The sequence below is a fragment of the Dermacentor andersoni genome, chromosome 1, assembly GCF_023375885.2.
Source record: "Dermacentor andersoni chromosome 1, qqDerAnde1_hic_scaffold, whole genome shotgun sequence".
NCBI lineage: Eukaryota > Metazoa > Arthropoda > Arachnida > Ixodida > Ixodidae > Dermacentor > Dermacentor andersoni.
This window is the reverse complement of record NC_092814.1, coordinates 305,954,952-305,975,969: the sequence shown is the minus strand read 5'-3', so window position 1 is coordinate 305,975,969 and position 21,018 is coordinate 305,954,952. Positions and strand designations below refer to the sequence as shown.

At 49.6% G+C, this 21,018-nt stretch overlaps 1 protein-coding gene across 1 annotated transcript in view; it reads left to right on the top strand.

The window, feature by feature from the left end:
* Nucleotides 1-21,018, top strand: part of LOC126547714 (uncharacterized) — a 132,404-nt gene that overhangs the window by 71,424 nt on the left and 39,962 nt on the right. The window contains exon 4 of the mRNA XM_055063357.2: nt 3,015-3,314. Coding sequence (XP_054919332.2) covers nt 3,015-3,314 — 300 coding nt within the window. The remainder of the gene's footprint in view (nt 1-3,014; nt 3,315-21,018) is intronic.

Below are 21,018 nucleotides of genomic sequence, written 5' to 3'. Positions count from 1 at the left end.
CATCTAGGATCTCCGGGCAGGCCAGCATATTTTCTACTCCATTTCTCAATGATTAAATATTTAAATACTCGCCGTGGTTGCTTAGTGGCTGTGGTGCTGGGCTGCTAAGCACGAGGTCGCGGGATCGAATCCCGGCCACGGTGGCCGCATTTCGATGGGGTGAAAACATTCGCGTACTTAGGTTTAGGTGCACGTTAAAGAACCCCAGGTGGTGCAAACTTCCGGAGTCCCCCACTACGGCGTGCCTCATAATCAGATAGCGGTTTTGACACGTAAAACCCCATCACATAATTTTTATACTTCAATATACTCATTGCGTAGAAGAAACGTCATCGAGAGCTTAATTCCGGTGATACAGCAAATATTTCTAACCTTTCTATGCCTAATTTTCTGGTCATTAGTTAGGTACAAAACGATAATCACTATCTCGCGGATTTTCGTGCTGATGATTGCATGACGTACGTACATCGGATCAAGTTTCGTTGGGCATAGGTCATAGCGTTTTCGCCACATCGTTAACAGGATCTACTTCAACAGGGTCTTGAGTTAGGGATGGTTGATTAATTTTTTTATTCGATTAACGATTAACTATTCATCAAGTTCAAAGCGCTTAATCGACGAAAGGCTAAAAGCCTTTCGTTGATTAAGCGCTTTGGATGCAGGGTTTTTCATCCATTAATTGATTAATCTACATTTTTGCCAGGCACCTTCAAGAAAGTTGAAACACAGTTATCTACATTTGTAGGCCCCTATCTGATTGAGAGGTGGAAGCAATTAAGTTTGAAAGATGAGTGTATAAACAATTTATAAATGATAATCGTTAACCTGTTAAAGATTAAATATGGTTGGCACTACTGGTTTTTGAAGATATAAAGAATATTTGTTATAAAATGGCACTTATTGCAGAAATAAATAAGATACATCGCACTGGGGAATCCCTACAGTACCATTAAACAACAAATAAAACAATTGCATAAGTGAGAGGCGAGGTTCGACTGAAATATGCCAGAAATTGCAATATGCCCAGGGGAGAAGAAAGTTATTAAGATCTTAAGCCACATACTCTTTTCTACAGAGCGAAGGAATGTCAATTACCCGGGATGTATGGGTTAAACAGACACCTTCTTTGAATGGCCACGCAACCCGCATGCGAGAATAGATGCTCGGACGATAAGATTTGCTAGAATCGAGATGAACTTCATGACTGTGTCAAATACATGCTCCAAACCAGCGCGTATGCTGTGCCACGTCTTTTTGGACTGGGAGTGGCACGACGATCAACGACAGTATGCAATGAATTGCGAGGGCATTTCAAGCCTCCGGTTTCGGGTGGCGTGGTGGCGTGTGCGATGTGGGGAAAGGGAGGCGAAGCGCTGAGGCTCGGCATCACTCGGGACTCGCAAAAACGGACGACAGTCGCTCTACCACAGTCACTGCTCGTGCGCCGCCATTCCAGTGCGATTTCATTTCATTTCCTTAAAGACCCCTTGTGGGGCATTACATAAGGGGTGGGTGGTACAAAAATACAGGAGGTTGCCCACTATGTTATTTTACAGAGAGAACACTTGTTACTTCTTCCACGAAGGCAGGTGAGGTGGCGATGGCAGCGACGTGGTGGGGAAGGCCGTTCCAGTCTTTAGCTGTACGATGAAAAAATGATGACGAGTAGGTGACAGTGTGTGCGCTAGGCCGAGCAACATTTAGTGGGTGAATGGTGCGCAGCGATATGCGTGAAGGTGGCAAAATGGAAGGTGCGTGGCGAAGCGAACTGGTGTAGAATTCATGGAATAATGATAAGCTCGCGATACGGCGACGGTGCGCTAGTGTGTCCAAACCAGACTCTACTTTTAATGGTGATACGCTGATATCATATGAGTATGACGAGTGAATGTATCTTACGGCGCGGTTCTCTATGGATTCTCTATGGTTCTAATGGCGTTGCTGAGGTAAATCTGATGAGGATGCCATATGGGTGATGCGTATTCGATTTTTGGCCTAAGCAGTGTTTTATATTCTAGTAATTTTACCTGTTGAGGAGCATTGTGGAGGTTGCGTTTGAGAAATCCCAAGGTTTTGGTAGCAGATGATATGATAGTTATATGCGAACACCAGTTTACAGTGTCGATTGGGATGTAATTAATTGTGTAGAGAAAGTCATGCCGATTACGACTGCGGGAAATTGACATAGATTTACATTTATTAGTGTTTAGGACCATTAACCAGGGATCACACCACGCTGTAATGTTCTGTCAACTTTTTCGCGCCACTCCTGTCAAACTCTCTAAAACGATTAATCGAACAGGTTTCATAGATAAGTATATTAAGTGAAAGGCGGACATCGATGAAGATTATTCGTGTTTCTGGATACATTTTCTCGATTAATCAATTAATCATTCATCGATATTACCAATCCTATCACGAGCATGCCCGAAAAGGTGATCAACATTCCTAAGTATACGCAGGAGTAGAAGATGACCTTCTTGCGTACACATGTTGGCACATTGACGCAAAGGCGACTACTGCAGGATGACTGCAGTGGGTCAAGATAAGTTGCTTCACTGATTGCCTAGAAGGTGATACGTTCCGTAATTTTACAGAGGTTGTCGACAGAGACCATCAAATAAAACCTGCTCGAACACTTTGTTGCACAATTTGGGGGCCCATCCCGCCAGTTTGTGCATCCTTGACTTGAGAGGTTGGCTGATACGCAGAGAAAATGTAAGGAGCAGGGCAATCGTGGGCACGTGAAGTGACTTATCAATGATGTGCTGGCTCTGTGTATCCCCCCTTTTCTGTGTGTTTTCCTGTTTGCCACGCGAATATATTATGCTCGTCCGCAAATAAACATCGTTTGCAAGTTAGCGCTCTTTACTCGTCTCTGTCATTCCTTTCCTACTTTCGTGCGCTACGCAAACACCGCCGTTATGAACCACAACCAACTCACCCAAGCCTCTACCCTATTAAGAGAAAACGTAACTTCTTTGTCTTAATTGCGCCTTTTCTTCTGCGTGCAGGGCCAAGTTTCCTCTTGGACGCGCCCCAGTTCACCAGCCTGACCAATCCGAACGGCTCCCTACTGCTTTCGTGGACGTGGAGCGAAGCGCCGAGCACTGAGCTGGCGGGATACCATTTACGCGGTGCTTCCTCTGACCACAATTTTCAGACAACGCTGTCGCCCTCGCTGAGTAGCTACACCACTGATTGCCTCAGAGGATACACCGAATACAAGATTACGCTGCAGCCATTCTACAACCTCAACGGCGAGCCTGAAGTTGGGAAATCAGCAGAGTTGATCGTGCGAACCCCAGCTACTGGTAAGCGTGCTTGTGAGATGCAGTTTCTGTAGAGTCGTTATTGTAATCAATGTCCGATATAATAAAGTGCACGTTCCTTAGGTTACAAAACTTAGAAAGCATTTAAGTGCACCATTCTTAGAAAGCTTGCTTAGGCTGTATCCGCAAGCCAGACCGAAGGCCGCGTACGAACATGAAGTGGCTCGGTGACGCGCGCGCACACACGCGCACACACGCGCACACACGCGCGCACACACACACACACGCGCGCGCGCACACACACACACACACACACACACACACACACACACACACACACACACACACACACACACACACACACACACACACACACACACACACACGCACGCACGCACGCACGCACGCACGCACGCACGCACGCACGCGCGCACGCACAGATCCAGAGGAAGAAGAAGGCGCCGAGTAGTATGGTCGTGCCCACATCGGTTCCTGCTTTCTTCGATATTTTCGGTGAGAAATTCATCTCAATCTCGATTATTTCTGCACCAACGGTTGCATAAAGGAAAGAGGAACCCACGGATACCAACTTTTCAACGGTGTTCGGCCTTTTCGTCGGTTTTTCGAGCTGCTTCTCTTCTGTGATGGCGCGCTCCCCTCAGTCTGACGGCAAGGCCTAACCAGCGTTCGCCGGGCAGGGTTAGTCCCGCCTCGTCGTGACAGAGGGAATGGTTGTTGTAATCGAAGGAGACGATGTCCCTCCGGAAGAATTTGGTACAGAGCAGGGCTGGCGCTCCGTCGCTGTCAAGAAAAATGCCCTGCGCGTCTGTCGTCTTGACAGCACCCGTGAAGAGGCAAGCAGCGAGGGGCACCGCGAGCGTCGCAATGGCAGCAGGAAGCGCATTAGCCTAAAGCACAAGATCATCAAGTCGTCGTGAATGCCTCAGCTCCCGAAGGAACACTGGAAGATTATCGCCCGCCCCAGGGGTGGTCTGGATGTTCAGAAGACGGGCTCCGCTCGGCTTGGTCGGGCCGTCGCCGCCGCGGCAGGAATGACGTCCGAGCAAGCTAGCCACAACATTGTCTGCCCCAAAGCAACTCAAAATATTATTGTCCTCAGGACCGCGTCGCCGCGATAACGCAGACGCTTATCTAAAAATGAATAGCATCATCTTGAAATCAAACAGTACGAACTCAGCACTTACGAAGCCGCGCCGCACGCCACGTGCAAGAGTGTCATAGGTCAAATTGATGTGTCGGAGAGCCAGGCCTACCTGGACAGAAGCATTCTCAATGAGAGAAATCCCTTAGCCCTGGGAGCCAAGCGAATCAAGAATAGCGAAACGGTAGTCATCGTTTTCGACGGCTACAAGGTCCCCAAGTTCGTTCTCTACGGCTCGGCGCTAGTCAAGTGCTCCTTGAACCTCAGGCAGCATGACTGCTGCTATGCATGCGGTAGACTAGGCCACAGAGCCGTTGTCTGCCCAACGCCGGAGGACAAACTATGCAGGAAATATGGGGCCAACAACCCCGACGAACACCACACCTGCTCGCCTACTTGCGGCCTCTGCGGGGCCCCGCACGCCACAGCGGACAAGATTTGCATGCAAAGATTCCAGCTCCCGTACATCGTTTGACGAAGGACAAGGGAAAGAAATGCAGAATTCAGGCATCGAGACCCGTCACCAGCACAGACAAGCGCCGGCAGCGAACCGGCTAGACCTTCGAGCAGGCACTCCAGCTCGAGAAGCCGCTCGAGGTCCAGATCCAGGAGCCCTTCCAAGTCCAGGTCTCGGGGCCGCTCCAGATCGGGAAGCCACTCCCGGGGACCACAGAACAAGGTCCAGTTCGAGGAGCCAGCCGGTCCTGGGAAACAAGGCGCCACCTGGGCAGACAGGGTGCGGAGTGGAGGGAGAAATGCCGCAAAGGTAACGGGGGTAGCGGCGCCAGAGCATGGTTCGTCTGAAATAGCTCAGCTTAGGAAAGAAAATACCGAGATGCGCAGCATAATCTAGTTAATGCGAGCCGAAATAGCAGAGCTCAGAAAGGCTAGTCAACCTCACCACGTTCCAGTGCCTCGTTCAACCCCCTCAGAGACTCCTTCGGCGACCCCCTCTCCCCAACCCCCTCGGGGACCTCGCCCCTGTCCACTTCCTAGTTCAACCCCCTCGGGGACCCCCTCTCCCCAAACCGCAGACGTTCCCATGGTCGTGGATGCGAGCCACTCGGGCAACCCAGCCAAAAGAAAGGCCGTTCCCAGCATGCCCGAAATGTACAGGCTAAAAAGCCAAGTCCGAAGTCAGAGAAATGTTGAATTCGATCTGCTTCGAGATCACGAAGATTAACGAATGATTATCTGCAGTTTATCAGCGACTCTTGGTCATGGATCAGAAGTTAGACGCGCAAAACATCAAAATTCAATGGTTAGAAAACAGAATGGCAGAGATAGAGTCCAATGTGCAGGAAATGGACATCAATACGTCGACCCACGTATGCCCCGTTTACTTCCCGGATGGCGCGTCGGTACCTACGCCGCCACCACTGCACATCCCCGGATCGATTAATAAAACCATCTCCCTCGAGACCCTAGTAGCAACGCCGGAAGGCACTCTATATAGCAAGGATGGGGCCGCACACCCAATTTAGGATTTGGCAGTGGAACTGCAGGGGACTCCACCATAAAAGATGCTATACTATACTACATATGAATATGTAGTATACGCCGCAAAATGCATTGAGCAGCGGCTAGCCCGCATGGTGCTCGCTCCTCGCCTATAGCGAAACACGTAAAAATCGGGAAAAAAAGGTACAGTCAACAATCACTACTTTGCCTTGCTTGCGTTTCCTTTCTCGAAAACACCGCGCCCGCTTCTTTCCTGTCGGGAATGCTTGTCATGCTGATAATGCGCCTTGAGTTCATTACAGGGAAGTACCGGGCTCGCAGCGTTAAGGAAAAGAAATGTGGACAAGAAAAAGGACGTTTATTGTTGTGTGGCAAGATACAACCCATAGGGTGTAATTTCGTTTTAGAGTGTTGTGTGTGAAGGAAGAAGAAGTGATCGTAGTGAGCAGCTTCAGCTTCGAGCTCTCTGCATTTTTATTTAATTTTCTGTGATCTCTGCAATCAGTGACTAGAAAACTGGGGGACGTCGTCCTTTGCAATGGGGGACCCAAACCCCGCCCAGCAATTGGGTCCTGAACGGCCAGTTCGTTATGCCGGTGACGTGAGTGACCGCTTCGACCCCAGCATGGTCCCGATTGAGTCATCTGATGGCTCCTCTACAGATGATATGGGCTCGGACAGCGATTTTAGTGTGGTGTCAAGCTGACGTCTCAAGAGGAAGATACGAAGAACATCACCGATCAGTCGCCAGGCGAAGAAAAATGCAAGTGGCAAGCAGTCATACACTATTGCATACGTACCAACCATGACAACAGACAACCTCAACACACTGAACAGGCAGAGCCTGTCGGAATATTTTGAACGAACTGCCCATGGTGAAGTAGAAGAAATACGTATAAACACTTGAAAGAACATCCGCTCGAAAGAACGCCCTTGTGTACCGCTCCTATACGCACTGAAGAAAATGAAAAGATGGATGACATTGACGTCACGAGTATGTTGAAAAATTTGATGGGCTCCATGCGCAGGATTCTTTCCGGCCTAAATACCCCGGCTGCCAAGGCTGCCGTGCAGCTACTTGAAGTGTTGGAACCACTGCTAGTGGTTCTTCACTAAGCAAGTATAGCGATGATTGAAGAACGGATGCGTCATTCGCTTGTTATGCAATGGAATGCTCGAGGTCTACGTGGTCGTTTGTCGGATTTCCGACAGCGGGTATTTAAGTACCAATTTCCAGTTATTGTTATCTGTGAACCTAATATGGATTCTTCTTTCCGTATTTCTGGATATGTCCAGATGTGGTCTCGTAACGACCAAACTTCGAGCAGAGTGTTAGTTTGTATACGTCACGATCTGGTGTATTTCAGACATGACGTCCCATAGCATACCACTAATGATTACGTATGCCTTACCATAAAACACAGATGTCACACGGTTACACGGATTGGAGGATACATCCACACAAGAGCAAGGATCGATTTCTCGGACCTGATGTCTCTGCTGCGAGCATCGCAAGGTCCTCATATTGTGATTGGTGACCTTAACGCGCACAATCTCCTATGGGGTAGCACTTCGATGAATTCTCGTGGCAAATATTTAGCCGACTTCATGTGTAGTCAGGGACTAAATGTGCTCAATGACGGGTCTCCTACATTTATTCGTGGCACGTCCTACAGCAGCTGTTTTAACCTAACGTTTGTATCAAGGAGCCTTCTGCGTTCAGCATGCTGGTCGACGGATCTAGAGACTCATGGTATGGACCACTTCCCCACTTACCTTCACTTTAGCTGGTTTCGCGGTTCACCCTCACGGTACATTCGTCAAACAGACTGGATTTTATTTAAGACTTCTGTCGACACCGCCTGTCAGAGTATGACATCTCCATCCGAAATAGAGGACATCATTGCTTCTACCCTGCGGGACAAAACCAGAGAAACCAGCATACCGAGGCACAGATCATCAGTCTACATAAAATGTGAGGCCCTTCGTGCAATCTGTCGCCGCGCGGAACGGCGATGCAGAAGAACAAAGTCACCGTCAGATCTTTCGAACAGTCGCCGAGCTCAACGACATGTTCTTCGGTATCTGGAGAAGCTTGATAGACAGCGTTGGAGGGCATTCTGTGGATCCCTAGATCCACGACAGCCTCTATCTAAGATCTGGCGGATCATACGAAGTCTCCAGGCAACTCCACAACAAAGACACCCATTCCGTGCGATGGCTTTACATCAACGCCGGACCGAATTGGAGGTAGCAGAGGACTACTGTAAACTCATTGTGGACGCATCTAATGCAGTGACTTCAGCCCTTGTCACTATCGCGCCCCCGTCACCTGATGAGCGACTCGAAGTACCGCTTACGATGCAAGAGCTTGACGCTGCGAGTTCTGTTTCTCGATGCTCATCGGCACCAGGACCAGACGGAATCACGTACGCTGCGCTCTGCCATCTTGGCACAGAATCACGACGTCTTCTTCTATCTTTCTATAATACGACGTGGGAGACAGGAAATGTTCCAGATAGTTGGAAATGTAGTCGCGTTGTAGCGCTGCTTAAACCGGGGAAGAGCCTTAACCAGCTTTCCTCCTACAGACCAATCGCCTTAGCCAGTTGCGTCGGCAAATTAATGGAAAGAATGCTCTTGTCAAGGCTGGAATGGTTCCTAGAGAAAAATAATTGCTTTCCTGATTTTATGCACGGATTTAGAAGCGGCCGTTCTTCCATTGACGGTGTTATCGACTTGGTCTCCACTGTTGAACAAGAAAGAAGTCGCCGTCGGTTAGTTGGAGCTATTAAGGGTGCATACGACAATGTACTCCATTATGCAATCCTTGATGGACTGGAAGATTTAGGCGTCGGCGGCCGGCTATATGCATGGATTTTTAGCTACCTCAGTGGCCGCACGGTGTATATGTCGACAAATGATGGCGACACCGGACAGTACCATATACATCCAGGTGTTCCACAAGGAGTAGTTCTCAGTCCAACTCTTTTCAATGTTGCATTGATTGGCCTTGTATCCGAACTTCCTAGCACGGTGAAGATTAGCGCATATGCGGACGACATATGCATATGGACATCTGGAGCCACCCGTCCCCAAATGCGTGCCAGCCTTCAACGTTGAATCACAGCTAAGTATCTGCGGCGTCAAGGCCTCCAACTCTCAACAGAAAAATGTTCCCTGATTACATTCACGCGAAAACAAATGACCAGGTATCCGATAATTGTTAACGGAGTAGCGATACCTACGGTTACACACCACAGATTCCTTGGCTTAGTCATAGACCGGGGATTATCTTGGTCAAGACACGTCGCCGCACTGAAGTCAAAGCTGAAGAGTTTTGTTCCCGTCCTTCGCGTCGTTGCAGGACCAAGATGGGGCCCCTCGGAGTCATCATTACTCCAATTGTACCAAGCACTATTCGTGGGTATATACGGTACAGCATTCCGGCGCTCTCCAGCATTGGACTTAGCTGTGTGCGCGCGCTGGAGGGCATTCAAGCTCAAGCATTGCGCACATGTTTAGGCCTCCCACGATGCACGTCAACCAATGGAACAATAGCGCAAGGTCGGGCTTGTGCTATTGGGGTATACTTGCTCTGCGAGCCTCTTCGAATGTACCTTGGCGTGTTGACCCGACACAGGCACCATCCTCTGTCATCGCTCCCTGCCACCCAACCAGGTTCCAGCTTTTCAAGAACTATATCGCGCCATCAAAGCGTTCTGCCGTCGAGATTTTCTCCCGCCTGTATTCCAAGAATACCCCCGTGGGTTCTGCCTAAACCTGCCGTTACATTACAGATACCTAGAATTACTAAAAAGTCATGCGTTGCATCTATTGGAATCAGATAACTCACCCTGTGGCGCACTTCTGCAAAGTACGGAGGTACTGTACACGTGTATACCGATGGCTCTGTCACACCATATGCCTCCACTGCAGCCTTCGTCATTCCACATACGATCATCGCTCGGCGGTTTAAACTAGACCATAGCTCAACATCAACTGCCGCAGAACTTGTTGCTATCCGGGAGCCACTTCGATTTCTCTCCGAGGATATTCTCTCCGATGATTTCTCTCCGAGGATTTCTCTTCGAGGATTTCTCTCCGAGGATTCCTCTCCTGACGCATGGACGATATTCTGCGATTGCAAGCCAGCCCTTCAAACGATTGACTGTGTCCTCAGACGGGGCCCGTATTATTCCATGGCTATAGAAATTACAGAACGCCTCGACGACGCAACTAGAAATGGCCACAATGTCACCTTTCAGTGGATACCCTCACACTGTGGCCTCATCGGGAACGAACAGGCAGACGCTGAAGCGAAAACTGCTTTAGATAATGCTTGTCAAGTACGCATTGCGTTCTCACGTACAGACCCAAACGCCCTACTTCGTCATGTAAACCGCAACTCTACGTTAGAACACTGGACCCAACCCGATCGACGACACAAGCGATTACACAAATGGGGCCAAGAAATGAAATTTCGTATGCCTCACAAGCTCAAAAGAAGCCACACGAGCATGATGCACCGCATTCGCCTTGGTGTCGCATTCACCAACCGTTATAGACATATGATAGGTGCCAGTGATACTAGCCCAAACTGTGAATGCGGTGAGGTGCCAGAAACACTTGAACATATATTTTGTGCGTGTCCCGCCTACGCGCAAGAACGACAGCAACTTGTCTCTTCCATTGCAAAGGTCCACGAGAGACCGCTATCGGACGAGTTTCCTTTAGGTCCTTGGCCCAATGCAAACAGCGCAGCCCTAATAAAAAGAGCCGCTGTAGCTTTTCTCCAAGCCACTGGGCTGGACGCACGGCTTTAGATAGTCCACAACTCTGTGAATTTCTATATACGCATCTCTTCCTTATACCATCATCATTCATCAGCCCTTTCCCTCCCAGTCCCTCTTCCCCAGTGTAGAGTAGCAGGCCAGAGCAAGGTATAGCTAAGGCCGACCTCTCTGCCTTTCTGTAAATAAATTTCTCTCTCTCTCTAGAGTGTTGTGTGGCAGATATACATCCCAAAGGACGTAAACTTTTTTAGAGTGTACACCCTAAGAGAGAGAGAGAGAGAGAGAGATGAAGAGGAAAGGCAGAGAGGTTATCCAGACATCATTCTCCGGTTTGCAACCCTACACTGGGGATGGGCGATAGGGGTTACACTCTAAAACAAGATTACAAACTATTGCCACACAACAATAAACGTCATCTGTCTTGTCCGCATTTCCTTTCTTTAACGCTGCGAGCCCGGTACTTTCCAGTAACGAACGGCATGCGCGTTATCAGCATGACATAGCCATCCCGACAGGAAAGTAGCGGGTGCGGCGTTTTCAAGAAAGGAAACGCAAGCAAGGCTGAGGACGGTTATTGTTGTGTGGCAGATATACACCCCAACGGGTGTACTTTTGTCTAAGAGTCTAGAAACAGGACAGAGAGGAAAGCGTTAAAAAAGCAAAAAAACACGCACGCACGGGACACACACACACAAAAGGCGTCCCAGTTAAAGATGTTCACAAAGGCCGGTAGATCGCAAAAAGCGCAATAGTGCTTGCATGGCCTTCGTCTGTGACGTTAGGTCCTTTTGAGAATTTCGCAGCTTGAAAGATTAAGCCGAACGACCACGGGCAGAGCTATCCTCGAAATGGCAGGCCTGCAAACAGATAGGGGACTACGAGGCAAGACAAACATCTCGCTGGACTGCCGAAAAATATAATCATTCCCGCCCTCCCTCGTAACATGCATGCCATATTCAACATGGAAAGGAGGGAAAAGAAAGCAGAAGCACTAATCAAACGCTTTCATTCAATGGACAGCAAGCCGGTCGCGTACGTGGATGCGGCAAGTGGCAAGTCGGGTGCGGCGGTCGCCTCGGTGGTCGACGGCCGAGGTGCCCCCGTATCGGCCGCCACCATTAGAAGCCGCAACTCGGAAACGGCTGAAGAAGTTGCGATGGCACTCGCTTGCGTGGGAACGGAAGCAAATTTCATAATTAGCGATAGCAAAACGGCCATCTGGAATTTTGGAAAGGGTAGGATCTCGCCGGAAGCGGCAAGGGTTCTGGCCAGTAGACGGCTGAACAGAAAAATTAGCCTAATTTGGACCCCTGCACACACGTCCGTTACTGGCAACGAGGCGGCCCACGAGTTAGCCCGAGCTCTCTACTTCCGGGTGGCTGTGGAAACGCCCGACTGCCGGAACATGGACGAGCGTCTGCAAAATTATACGGAGATTGTCGAAAATTATCGGCTACGCAGGAGACTGGTGCCACCACCGGATAAAAGTCTAAACAATAGACAGGCACTCGCATGGCGGCGCCTGCAAGCTGGGAACTTCGTAAACCCGGTCTGGGCATACCATGTTATGCTTGATAGAGAAAACGATGAGTGCAAACACTGTGGGGCGAGAGGGACCCACGATCACATAATTTGGGAATGCGCTAGCTCACCAGGGGCTAAAGCAAACATAAATTGTAGAGAGGCCTGGGAAGCCCTGCTGCGGAGCGAGGACCCTACTCCACAGCAACACGCCATCCGCCTGGCGGAAGAAGCCGCGAAGAGTCAAGACCTCTTTGTTTGCTTCTAATCGCGGAGGTTCCGGCCCCCGTCCCCAAGGCCTGTGTGCCGGGGACGAGAAGTAGGGGCCTCCTTATCCGGCGGTACAATAAAGTTCCTATCATCATCATCATCATCATCATCATCATGGCGTAAAATTCGTTTTTTTTTCGATAGCGGTTGGTCGTCCAACTGGTCAAATTCGTGGCGAAGGCATTCGCTCTGTGGACTGTACTGCGGGCACGCGCACAAAATGTGGTCAATCGATTCTTCATGGCCGCCGTGATTACAGGTAGTGGTGTCGGTCATCCCTATGGGAATGCATAGGCTTTGGTAAAGGTAACGCCCAGCGTGTATAGGCTTTGGTAAAGGCAACGCCCAGCCAGGAGGAAGAAGAAGTTTGGTTCGACACAGTCGCACTGCTCTATCGCTCCCTAGTGTTCTGGAATTTTTTCGACGTTTTGTCAAACAGATTTGTCGAAGACGTTGGACGACTCGCCAAGGTACCTTCCCTACCGGAGGCCGGGGGGGCCTTCGCCTCCCGTCGCTTCGATAGGAGCCTGCAGAAGAGCCCGATCTGGTAGCGGCGAGAGCTCCCTCATGACTACGCCTGACTTGACACCGGGACAGAGGCCACCGACTGACCCTGAGAGCAACCGTGACTGTCAGCGATACAAGGCTACAGAAACAGACGACGAGTCTACGCTTATTGACGATTGTGACATAGCTAACATCACAGATCTGGACGATGAAGGCTTCAGGCTTGTGCGTCACCGCAAGAAGAGAACCGTCGGAATTCCAGTGATTGTTACGCCTGGCTCAGAAGGAGCCGGCCTGAAAAAAGTAAATCCCATTGTTCTGTCTACTGAAATTGAAAAAATTCTTGGCGCATCGCCAGTTAGGAGCCGATTTACTGCTCAAGGAGTCCTGCTTCTAGATGTACAGACAGAAAAGCATGTGAATTCCCTTCTCAGCTGCAAGTCAATCTCAGGGACTGCAATCTCAGCACGAGCGCCCAATTCGTACCTGCAAAACACGTGCATTATTAGAGGAGTACCGAAGTGGTACACTGACGAGGAACTGTTGCTATACCTAAAACCACAACGTGTTTACCATGCAAGGAGAGTCACGCGACGCGCACAAATTTCCGAAACCGATTGGGAGTCCAGGCGAACCAGCTCCGTGGTTCTTACATTTGCTCCAAATAAAGACCGTCCAGAGAAGATCAACTTGGGCTTCACAAGACACCAGACCATCGACTACGTTGAGACACCAGCTCGGTGCTTCAAGTGTCAGCGCTATGGACATGTGGCCAAGTACTGCCGTGGTGAGCAGCTGTTCAAGAGATGTGGAGGACCGCACGATTTCAAAACATGCGCGTGCAGCGAGAACTTTCTATGTGCAAACTGTAGTGGTGGTCATCCAGCTAGTTATAGCAAGTGTCCTACGCGGGCAGCGGCAATAAAGCGTAAGAAAACGTTTATCTTGGGGCCAGCAAGAAACGATGAGAGAAATACGACAAAGAAAAAGACAGAAAGTCACAGAGAGTCAGACAAAATCAAATGGAGCTCAAAGAGTGAAACTGATTTTCCAAGCCTGAAGCCTTCTCCAGGAATCCAGGACACAGTGGTGCCATCGCGCAGCGGACCGGCTAAAGCATTCAAATCAATGAACAGAGGCCCCGTAGACGAGAAGACTGCTGAACAACCGGAACAGCGAAGTTATGTGTCTGTACTGCAGCGACCCCAATCGCGTTGCGATGAAAACACACCACAGGAGGACTGTCAGCAGGTGCTACATGCTCTCTTCAAGGCCTTGCGATCCCACATAGAGAAGATGCCGGTGAGCTCGATGAAGGAAATGCTCGAAGTAGTCCTGGCGCTCGTGTCAGTGATTCTAAGCTTTGCCTCTTTTTAAAGCACCTAGCAATATGGATGCGGTCAGGACACAATGTTCACCATCTGGTCCACAGGTGCCACTTATTATTCAATGGAACTGTGCGGGTCTTGCGTGCCATCTACCTGAACTGTCGCTTTTCTTACGCAACATGCCTGTGCCAATATTGGCCCTGTCCGAGGCTGGTCTTCCAAGTTCCAGATCAATTGCTGGTTATGTCGCACATGGAAACCAAAGTATTCCGACATTTCCGAACGGAAGCGCCATGCTATATGTGAGACGTGAAATACCACATTACGTTCTACCAGTACAAGACCTTTGCAGCAGTGCTTTGGAAGTCACTGCTGTACAAGTGCGGCTGGGAAACCGAAGCCTCAGCGTGGCCTCCGTGTATGTGAGCTCTCGCCTGAAGGTATCGATGGGAGAAATTATAAGAGACCTCTGCAGCCGCTGCCCAGCTCCGAGGATTATATGTGGGGACATCAACGCGCACCATACTCTCTGAGGCGACAAGGCGACTGATGCACGTGGAAAGCAAATTGTTAGTGCTTTAAACACCGAGGGACTCTGTGTGGCAAATGACAAACAGCCAACGTTTTTTCGACCACCGGCATCTTACAGTGTCATTGACTTGACGTTACACTCAACGGACATCCTCGCATCGTCAATGACTAGTAAAGATAGAATGGGCAGTGATCATTTTCCTGTCTTCGTTAACATTGCTCGATATAGAACCAACGGCCGAAGATCCTGTCCTGTGACGCATTGGGATACGTACAGGGACGGCCTAAGCGAATCATCTGGAGACCTGTTCGCGGACATGCTACGTAGCAAGAGATTGGCTACCGCTGAGCTGAAGCTACCCGACCACTTCCGCGCTCCGGATCTAAAGCTCAAAAATCTATGCGCTGCCCGTAGAAGAGCGGAACGGAGGCTGATGAGGACGAAGGGCGACCCACCAATGAAGACTATATATAACAGGATTAACGCAGTGATTCGACGTTATACACGGAAACTAAGAAGAGATCAACGGGCATCATTTTGTGCAAGCCTAGCGGTCTTCACGCCAGTTCCATGGATATGGTGGGTCGTTAATAACCTTGCTGGAAACTTTCGACCAAACAATCCATTTGAAGCCCTAGCATTGAAGTTAGGCAAGACACTCGCTTGTCTTGCGAATGCCTTCGCTGAAATATACTCTTCCGGCAGGTCAGCCCGCACAACCAACCCGCCTCCGCCGCTACCGTCGTCTCTAATGGATGCTCCTTTCACACTCAGAGAGCTGGAACTAGCTATGAGCAGCCTCCGACGTCGCTGTGCGGAGGGACCTTACCTTATCAGTAATCAGATGCTGACTAACCTACCGGTTGAGAGACGGCGTGATTTTCTGGCATTTTTTAACCAAGTCTGGGCCAGTGGGGCTATCCCACATTTATGGAAGTTAGCATGGGTGGTACCGGTTCTGAAGCCTGGACAGAATCCTGGAGCTCTGGACTCATACAGACTGGTATCACTGACCTCGTGTGCAGCGAAGCTAATGGAGAAGATGGCGTGCACAAGACTCACTTGGTATGTCGAGCAGGGTCGAAAACTACCATCGTGCACGACTGGGTTTCGGCAGCGTCTAAGCGCTCAATGTGCTGGACCTGCTAAGCCACATAGAACATTTCACTGCGGATGGCCTGTCGACACTTGCTGTTTTTATGGATGTTTCTAAGGCTTACGACTACGTGTCTCAAAGAGCCATCATCAGCCAGTTACAAGTTATAGGCGTCACGGGTCATCTCTTGCACTTCATACATACGTTTCTCAATGATCGTCGCATCAGAGTTCGTCTTGGCGACACATTGAGCGATGAAATACGTATATTTCGCGGTGTGCCACAGGGGAGTGTTTTATCTCCCTTATTATTTAACATTGCCATGAGTAGCCTCCCAAAAATACTAAACCATCGAACACCAGTGAAGATATCTATATATGCCGATGATATCTGCATATGCGTCTCCGGCTACCAGCATCGCCGCTTCGCACGAATAGCCCAAGGAGCAGTAAAAGCCATTCAGGGCCACTTGGCAACGATTGGATTATCACTATCAGCAGAGAAATCATCATTCGTACTATTTCCTGGAGTGAAAAGAAAATCTACACGCTTGACGCTGAATTTGGACGGGTACCAGATTCGACAAGTCACCAACGTCCGATTTCTGGGCGTTACCTTAGACCACAGGCTACTCTGGCGCCGTCGTGTTGACCACGTTGTGGCGTCATCGTCACCCAGGCTACATGTGCTCAAGCGAGTCGCTGGCATACGCTGAGGCAACCACCCGACGTCGATGCTACGGCTACATACAGCGTTGGTTACCAGTCGAATCCTGTATCAGCTACCTCTGATGTCACCCTCAGACAGCCAATACGAGTGCTTAGAAGCCCTCCACAGGAAAGGTATCCGGCTTTGCCTTAGAGTCCCTCAGCCAGCGTCAAACAAGAAAGTGCTCTACGAAGCTGAGTCACGCCCTCTACGACTTCAGGGTTCCCAGGCTCTGATGATCCAGCTACTACGATTGAGTGAGTCTACGCCCGGTAGAGCCCTCTTACGACGTATAGGTAACAGGCCGCGCTCACATTTTTATGCAGCATTGAACACGCTTCGCGTATTAGGATTGCGCTGCTCGAGACAGAGGGAAAAGATAGAACAACCCTGGACATTCGAGGACATCACATGTAGCTTAAGTGTACCACGATTGCAAAGAGCTGCATTCCATCTGCAGAAGCCAAGTCATTAGTCCTGGAACACCTGAGCACGACTTACCCGAATCACCTACAAGTATACACAGATGGCTCTGTCAAGGTAGACGAAGACCACTGTGCAGCTGCATTCTACATTCCCTCTCTAAGATATACGTGGTCTGGCCGTCTGGACTGTATAGCCTCGTCGACAGTTGTGGAAGGCGTAGCAATAGCTTCTGCTCTGCGCAAATTAAAGACTTTGCCTCCGCAGAATGTGGTTGTCCTTACGGACTCAAAGGCCATCATGTTGTAAACCGTCAAAGGCAATGACGGTTTACAACAAGTAAACCGTCATTTGCCATCCCTCAAGTTCCCACGCAAATCACTAGCCATCGTGAAAGAAATCAACAAAGGCTTCACAGTAAAGTTTCAGTGGATTCCCTCCCACATTGGTATCTCAGGAAACGAAAAAGCTGATGCGCTTGCATACGCAGCGCTCTATCATCCTCACAAAATCAAGGCTCCAAAGAGTAATCAAGTGCAAAAATCTGACATTCGAAAACACCTTGCGTCGCTTTGGGTTCCACCGCACATGCCCTGCGTAACCAAGAGATTGCACCGAGAGGAAGCCACACTTCTATATCGAATAAGGAGAGGATCTGCTAATACACCGGCCTGGTTATTTAAAACGGGGCGAATCAATTCTGCGAACTGTACGGCAGGCAACGAGACAGGAGATATTGAGTACTTTTTGTGGTCCTGCCAGGAATTCCAAGATGAAAGAGACACTCTCCTGAAGAATCTGCAAAACAAGGACCTTCCGCATGCGCGCCTGCAACACCTTATATTTCCCGAGGGATCAGTTATAGCCCGCAAAGAAACTTCACGTCTCCTCATCGAATTCTTAAGAGAGACTGGTTTGATGGACATATGGTGAAATCCTTCAGCGGTATTGTGCGAGACGCTCGGGCGGAGCAATTGCCGGCCTTGTTCGCCAGGCTAAACCCTCCTGTTGCTACAATTCACCACCACCACCAACGCCCAGCTACAGTCGATACAAAAGCGTGGCGTCTCCACGGCGAAGCTGTGATGGTGCTCGAGGACTTAGGGATCAAGGGAGCACAGCCGCGTATTTATTCAATGTGACTCACTCAATTGCGACGTGGTGCACTGCCGAGCAAGCAGACGGAGCTTCCGTGCTGCGTCAGCTCTATATAGTGGAATTGGGACGTGGTGCTCCTCAGTATGGGCTGAGCGGACAGCTTGATCGGCCCTTTCATTGCCGATAATACCACAATTTCTTGGAAGCAACTGGAAGGTTATTCCATGGCCTGCATCACTTATATGGTGTAATGTCTCTGTAATGTGAAACATTAGCTGTTTGTTCTGTCCGCGTCGTAAAGGTGACACTGAAGACTGCAGTGCCGCCTTCGAATCGCAGAATAACGTCCACTTGTGTGGCGGTTCATCACCAATGTAATGAAGTGCAGTAAAGAGCGCTGCGAGCTCTGCTGCCGTTGATGTTGTCGCGTGAGTGGTCTTAAATTTGATTGTTGTAACCTTCGCTGCTATCACGATTGCCACCGCGGAGCTGTTTGGCAGGACTGATCCATCAGTGTAGATACGCGTAGAGTCACGGTAGTTCTCGTACAAAAATAGTAGCGTGAGCTGTTTAAGGGCTGGTGACAATAGATAAGCTTTTTTCGCGATGCCAGGTATTATGAGGTTGATTTTTGGCTGAGCTAGGCACCATGGAGGAATAAATCCTGCAGCTGGAGTGAAACAAGCTGGCAATGATTCATCATATGCGGTTATCGCTTGGCTGAAAGATGTGCGTGGTCTCTCCGCTGGTAGAGAGGCTAAGTGGTGACGACGAGTCCTGCCTAGATGTCTTATAATTGAGTCCCGAGCACTCCAATTTCAATGTAGGTCTTGACAAGGTGGTCTCTAGCGATTGCTATCATAGCCACTGTTGAAGCACTCTGAGGCAGGCCTAGACAGATCCGGAGCTCTTGAGCCTGAAGACTTTGTATGGGGCGTGGATTCGTTTTACCTGTGTTGGTTATTGCTGGCAAGCTATTTCACAGAAAACCTAGAGAAAGCACCCTGTACAGTTGCAACATGGCACTTGTCGACATTCTCCAGGTCTTGCCAGTGAAAAACTTGAATAGGCAGCAGGTGCCTGTCAACCGTTTTTTCACGTATGATACGTGAGAGCTCCATGACAAGTCCCTGTCGATAATGACACCTAGAAACTTGTACGATCGAACCCGTGGTATTATTAGTCCATTTATCATTACGCTGTAGTTTGTCATGGGTTTGCGCGTAAATGGCACTAGTGCGCATTTCTCGGAGAAAATTTCCAGGTCTCGATTACGGAGGTAGATAGCAGTTTGGGTGGCGGCTCTCTGACTTCTCGCTGGCAATTGTAGGCGTGTTACTGCAGACGCCCATATGCAGATATCATCCGCGTACATTGATAGCCTGACTGGGGTTAGCAAGTGCTCAAGGAGAGCAATTAGGGTAAGGTTAAATAACACAGGGCTAAGTACACCGTCCTGGGGGGCGCCGCGGTAGCTATATTGTAGAGAAGTATGGCCTTCCTCAGCGCTTACAAAAAAAGGATCGCATGGAGAGATAGCTCCGTATCCATTGAAACATCCGACCACCCACTCCTACCTCTGCGAGAGCAGAGAGGATGGTTTCATGCGTAACGTTCTCGTACGCCCCTTTAACGTCGAGGAATAAAGAAGCGAAGAGACGCTTACGGCATTTCTCATGCTGAATGTAGGTGACCAAGTCGACGACGTTACCGATCGATGATCGAACACGTTGAAAGCCCGCCATGCCATCCGGGTGGGTGTTGTGGTACTCCAAGTAGCACTCCAGGCGTCCTAGGACCATCCTCTCCATTACTTTGCCCACAGAGCTTGCCAAAGCGATCGGGCGATATGATGAGAGTTCCAATGGCGACTTGCCAGGCTTCAGCAGTGGAACAAGGCGACTTGTCTTCCTGCTTGTTGGTAGCGTGCCATCTCTCCAACATTCATTGTGCAACTCAAGGAGAGCACCTTTCGCTCGCTCGCTCCCCCAGGTGACACAGAGCTCGGTAGGAAATTCCGTCATGTCCTGGCGCTGATGTACGGCCACGCAAAGCTAATGCGGCCTTAAGTTCGTGGATAGAGAATTTTAGATCCATGCGGTGATCACGTGGTGGCGGACAACTACTCGAAGGCCATGGAATGTTGGAGGCTGTAAGTTGGCCGGATAATCTGGCGCAGAAATCCCCTGCCACGTCAATCTCCGATCTTTTGAGAGAGGGCAAGGGCCTTGAATGGGAATTGCTGTACGGGGAGTGTCCGGAGACCGTGCACCGTTCTCCATAGTTGCGATAAAGACTTGCGTAGATCTAGCGACTCACAGAAGGCAATCCAACGTTGCGATTCGAGCTTGTCTAACCGGCGCTGGATCTTCTTTTGCGTGCGTCTCGCGGTCCGAAAATCGTCCATTGTCTTCGTACGTTGGTATCTTCGTTCAGCACATCATCAAATTGCTCGAAGTCGTTCTAGTTCCTCGTCAAATTACATCACTTTCGAAGAGCATGTGAGAGTATGCATAGTTTCTTGCATCGCGCTCTTTATTGCCTGCTCCAAGTCGAAAGATGGATTAGCGTCGCAGTTTTCTTCCATGATAGACTGAAATTTATACCAGTCTACTCTTTGGATCGTATCCCGTATTTTGGAAGGGGATAATCCTCTGATCTTGACGTACGTGGGGATATGGTCGCTTCCGTGCGTCTCTATGTCCGCGAACCACCCAGCACGTCTGACAAGGCTTCGTGAGACGAAAGCCAAGACAGTTGCGGTATGTGGAGCCACGTAGAAACGTAGGACTTCGATCATTCAGCAGCCAAATTTCATTACTGGAGGCGAAAGATGCCAGAGCT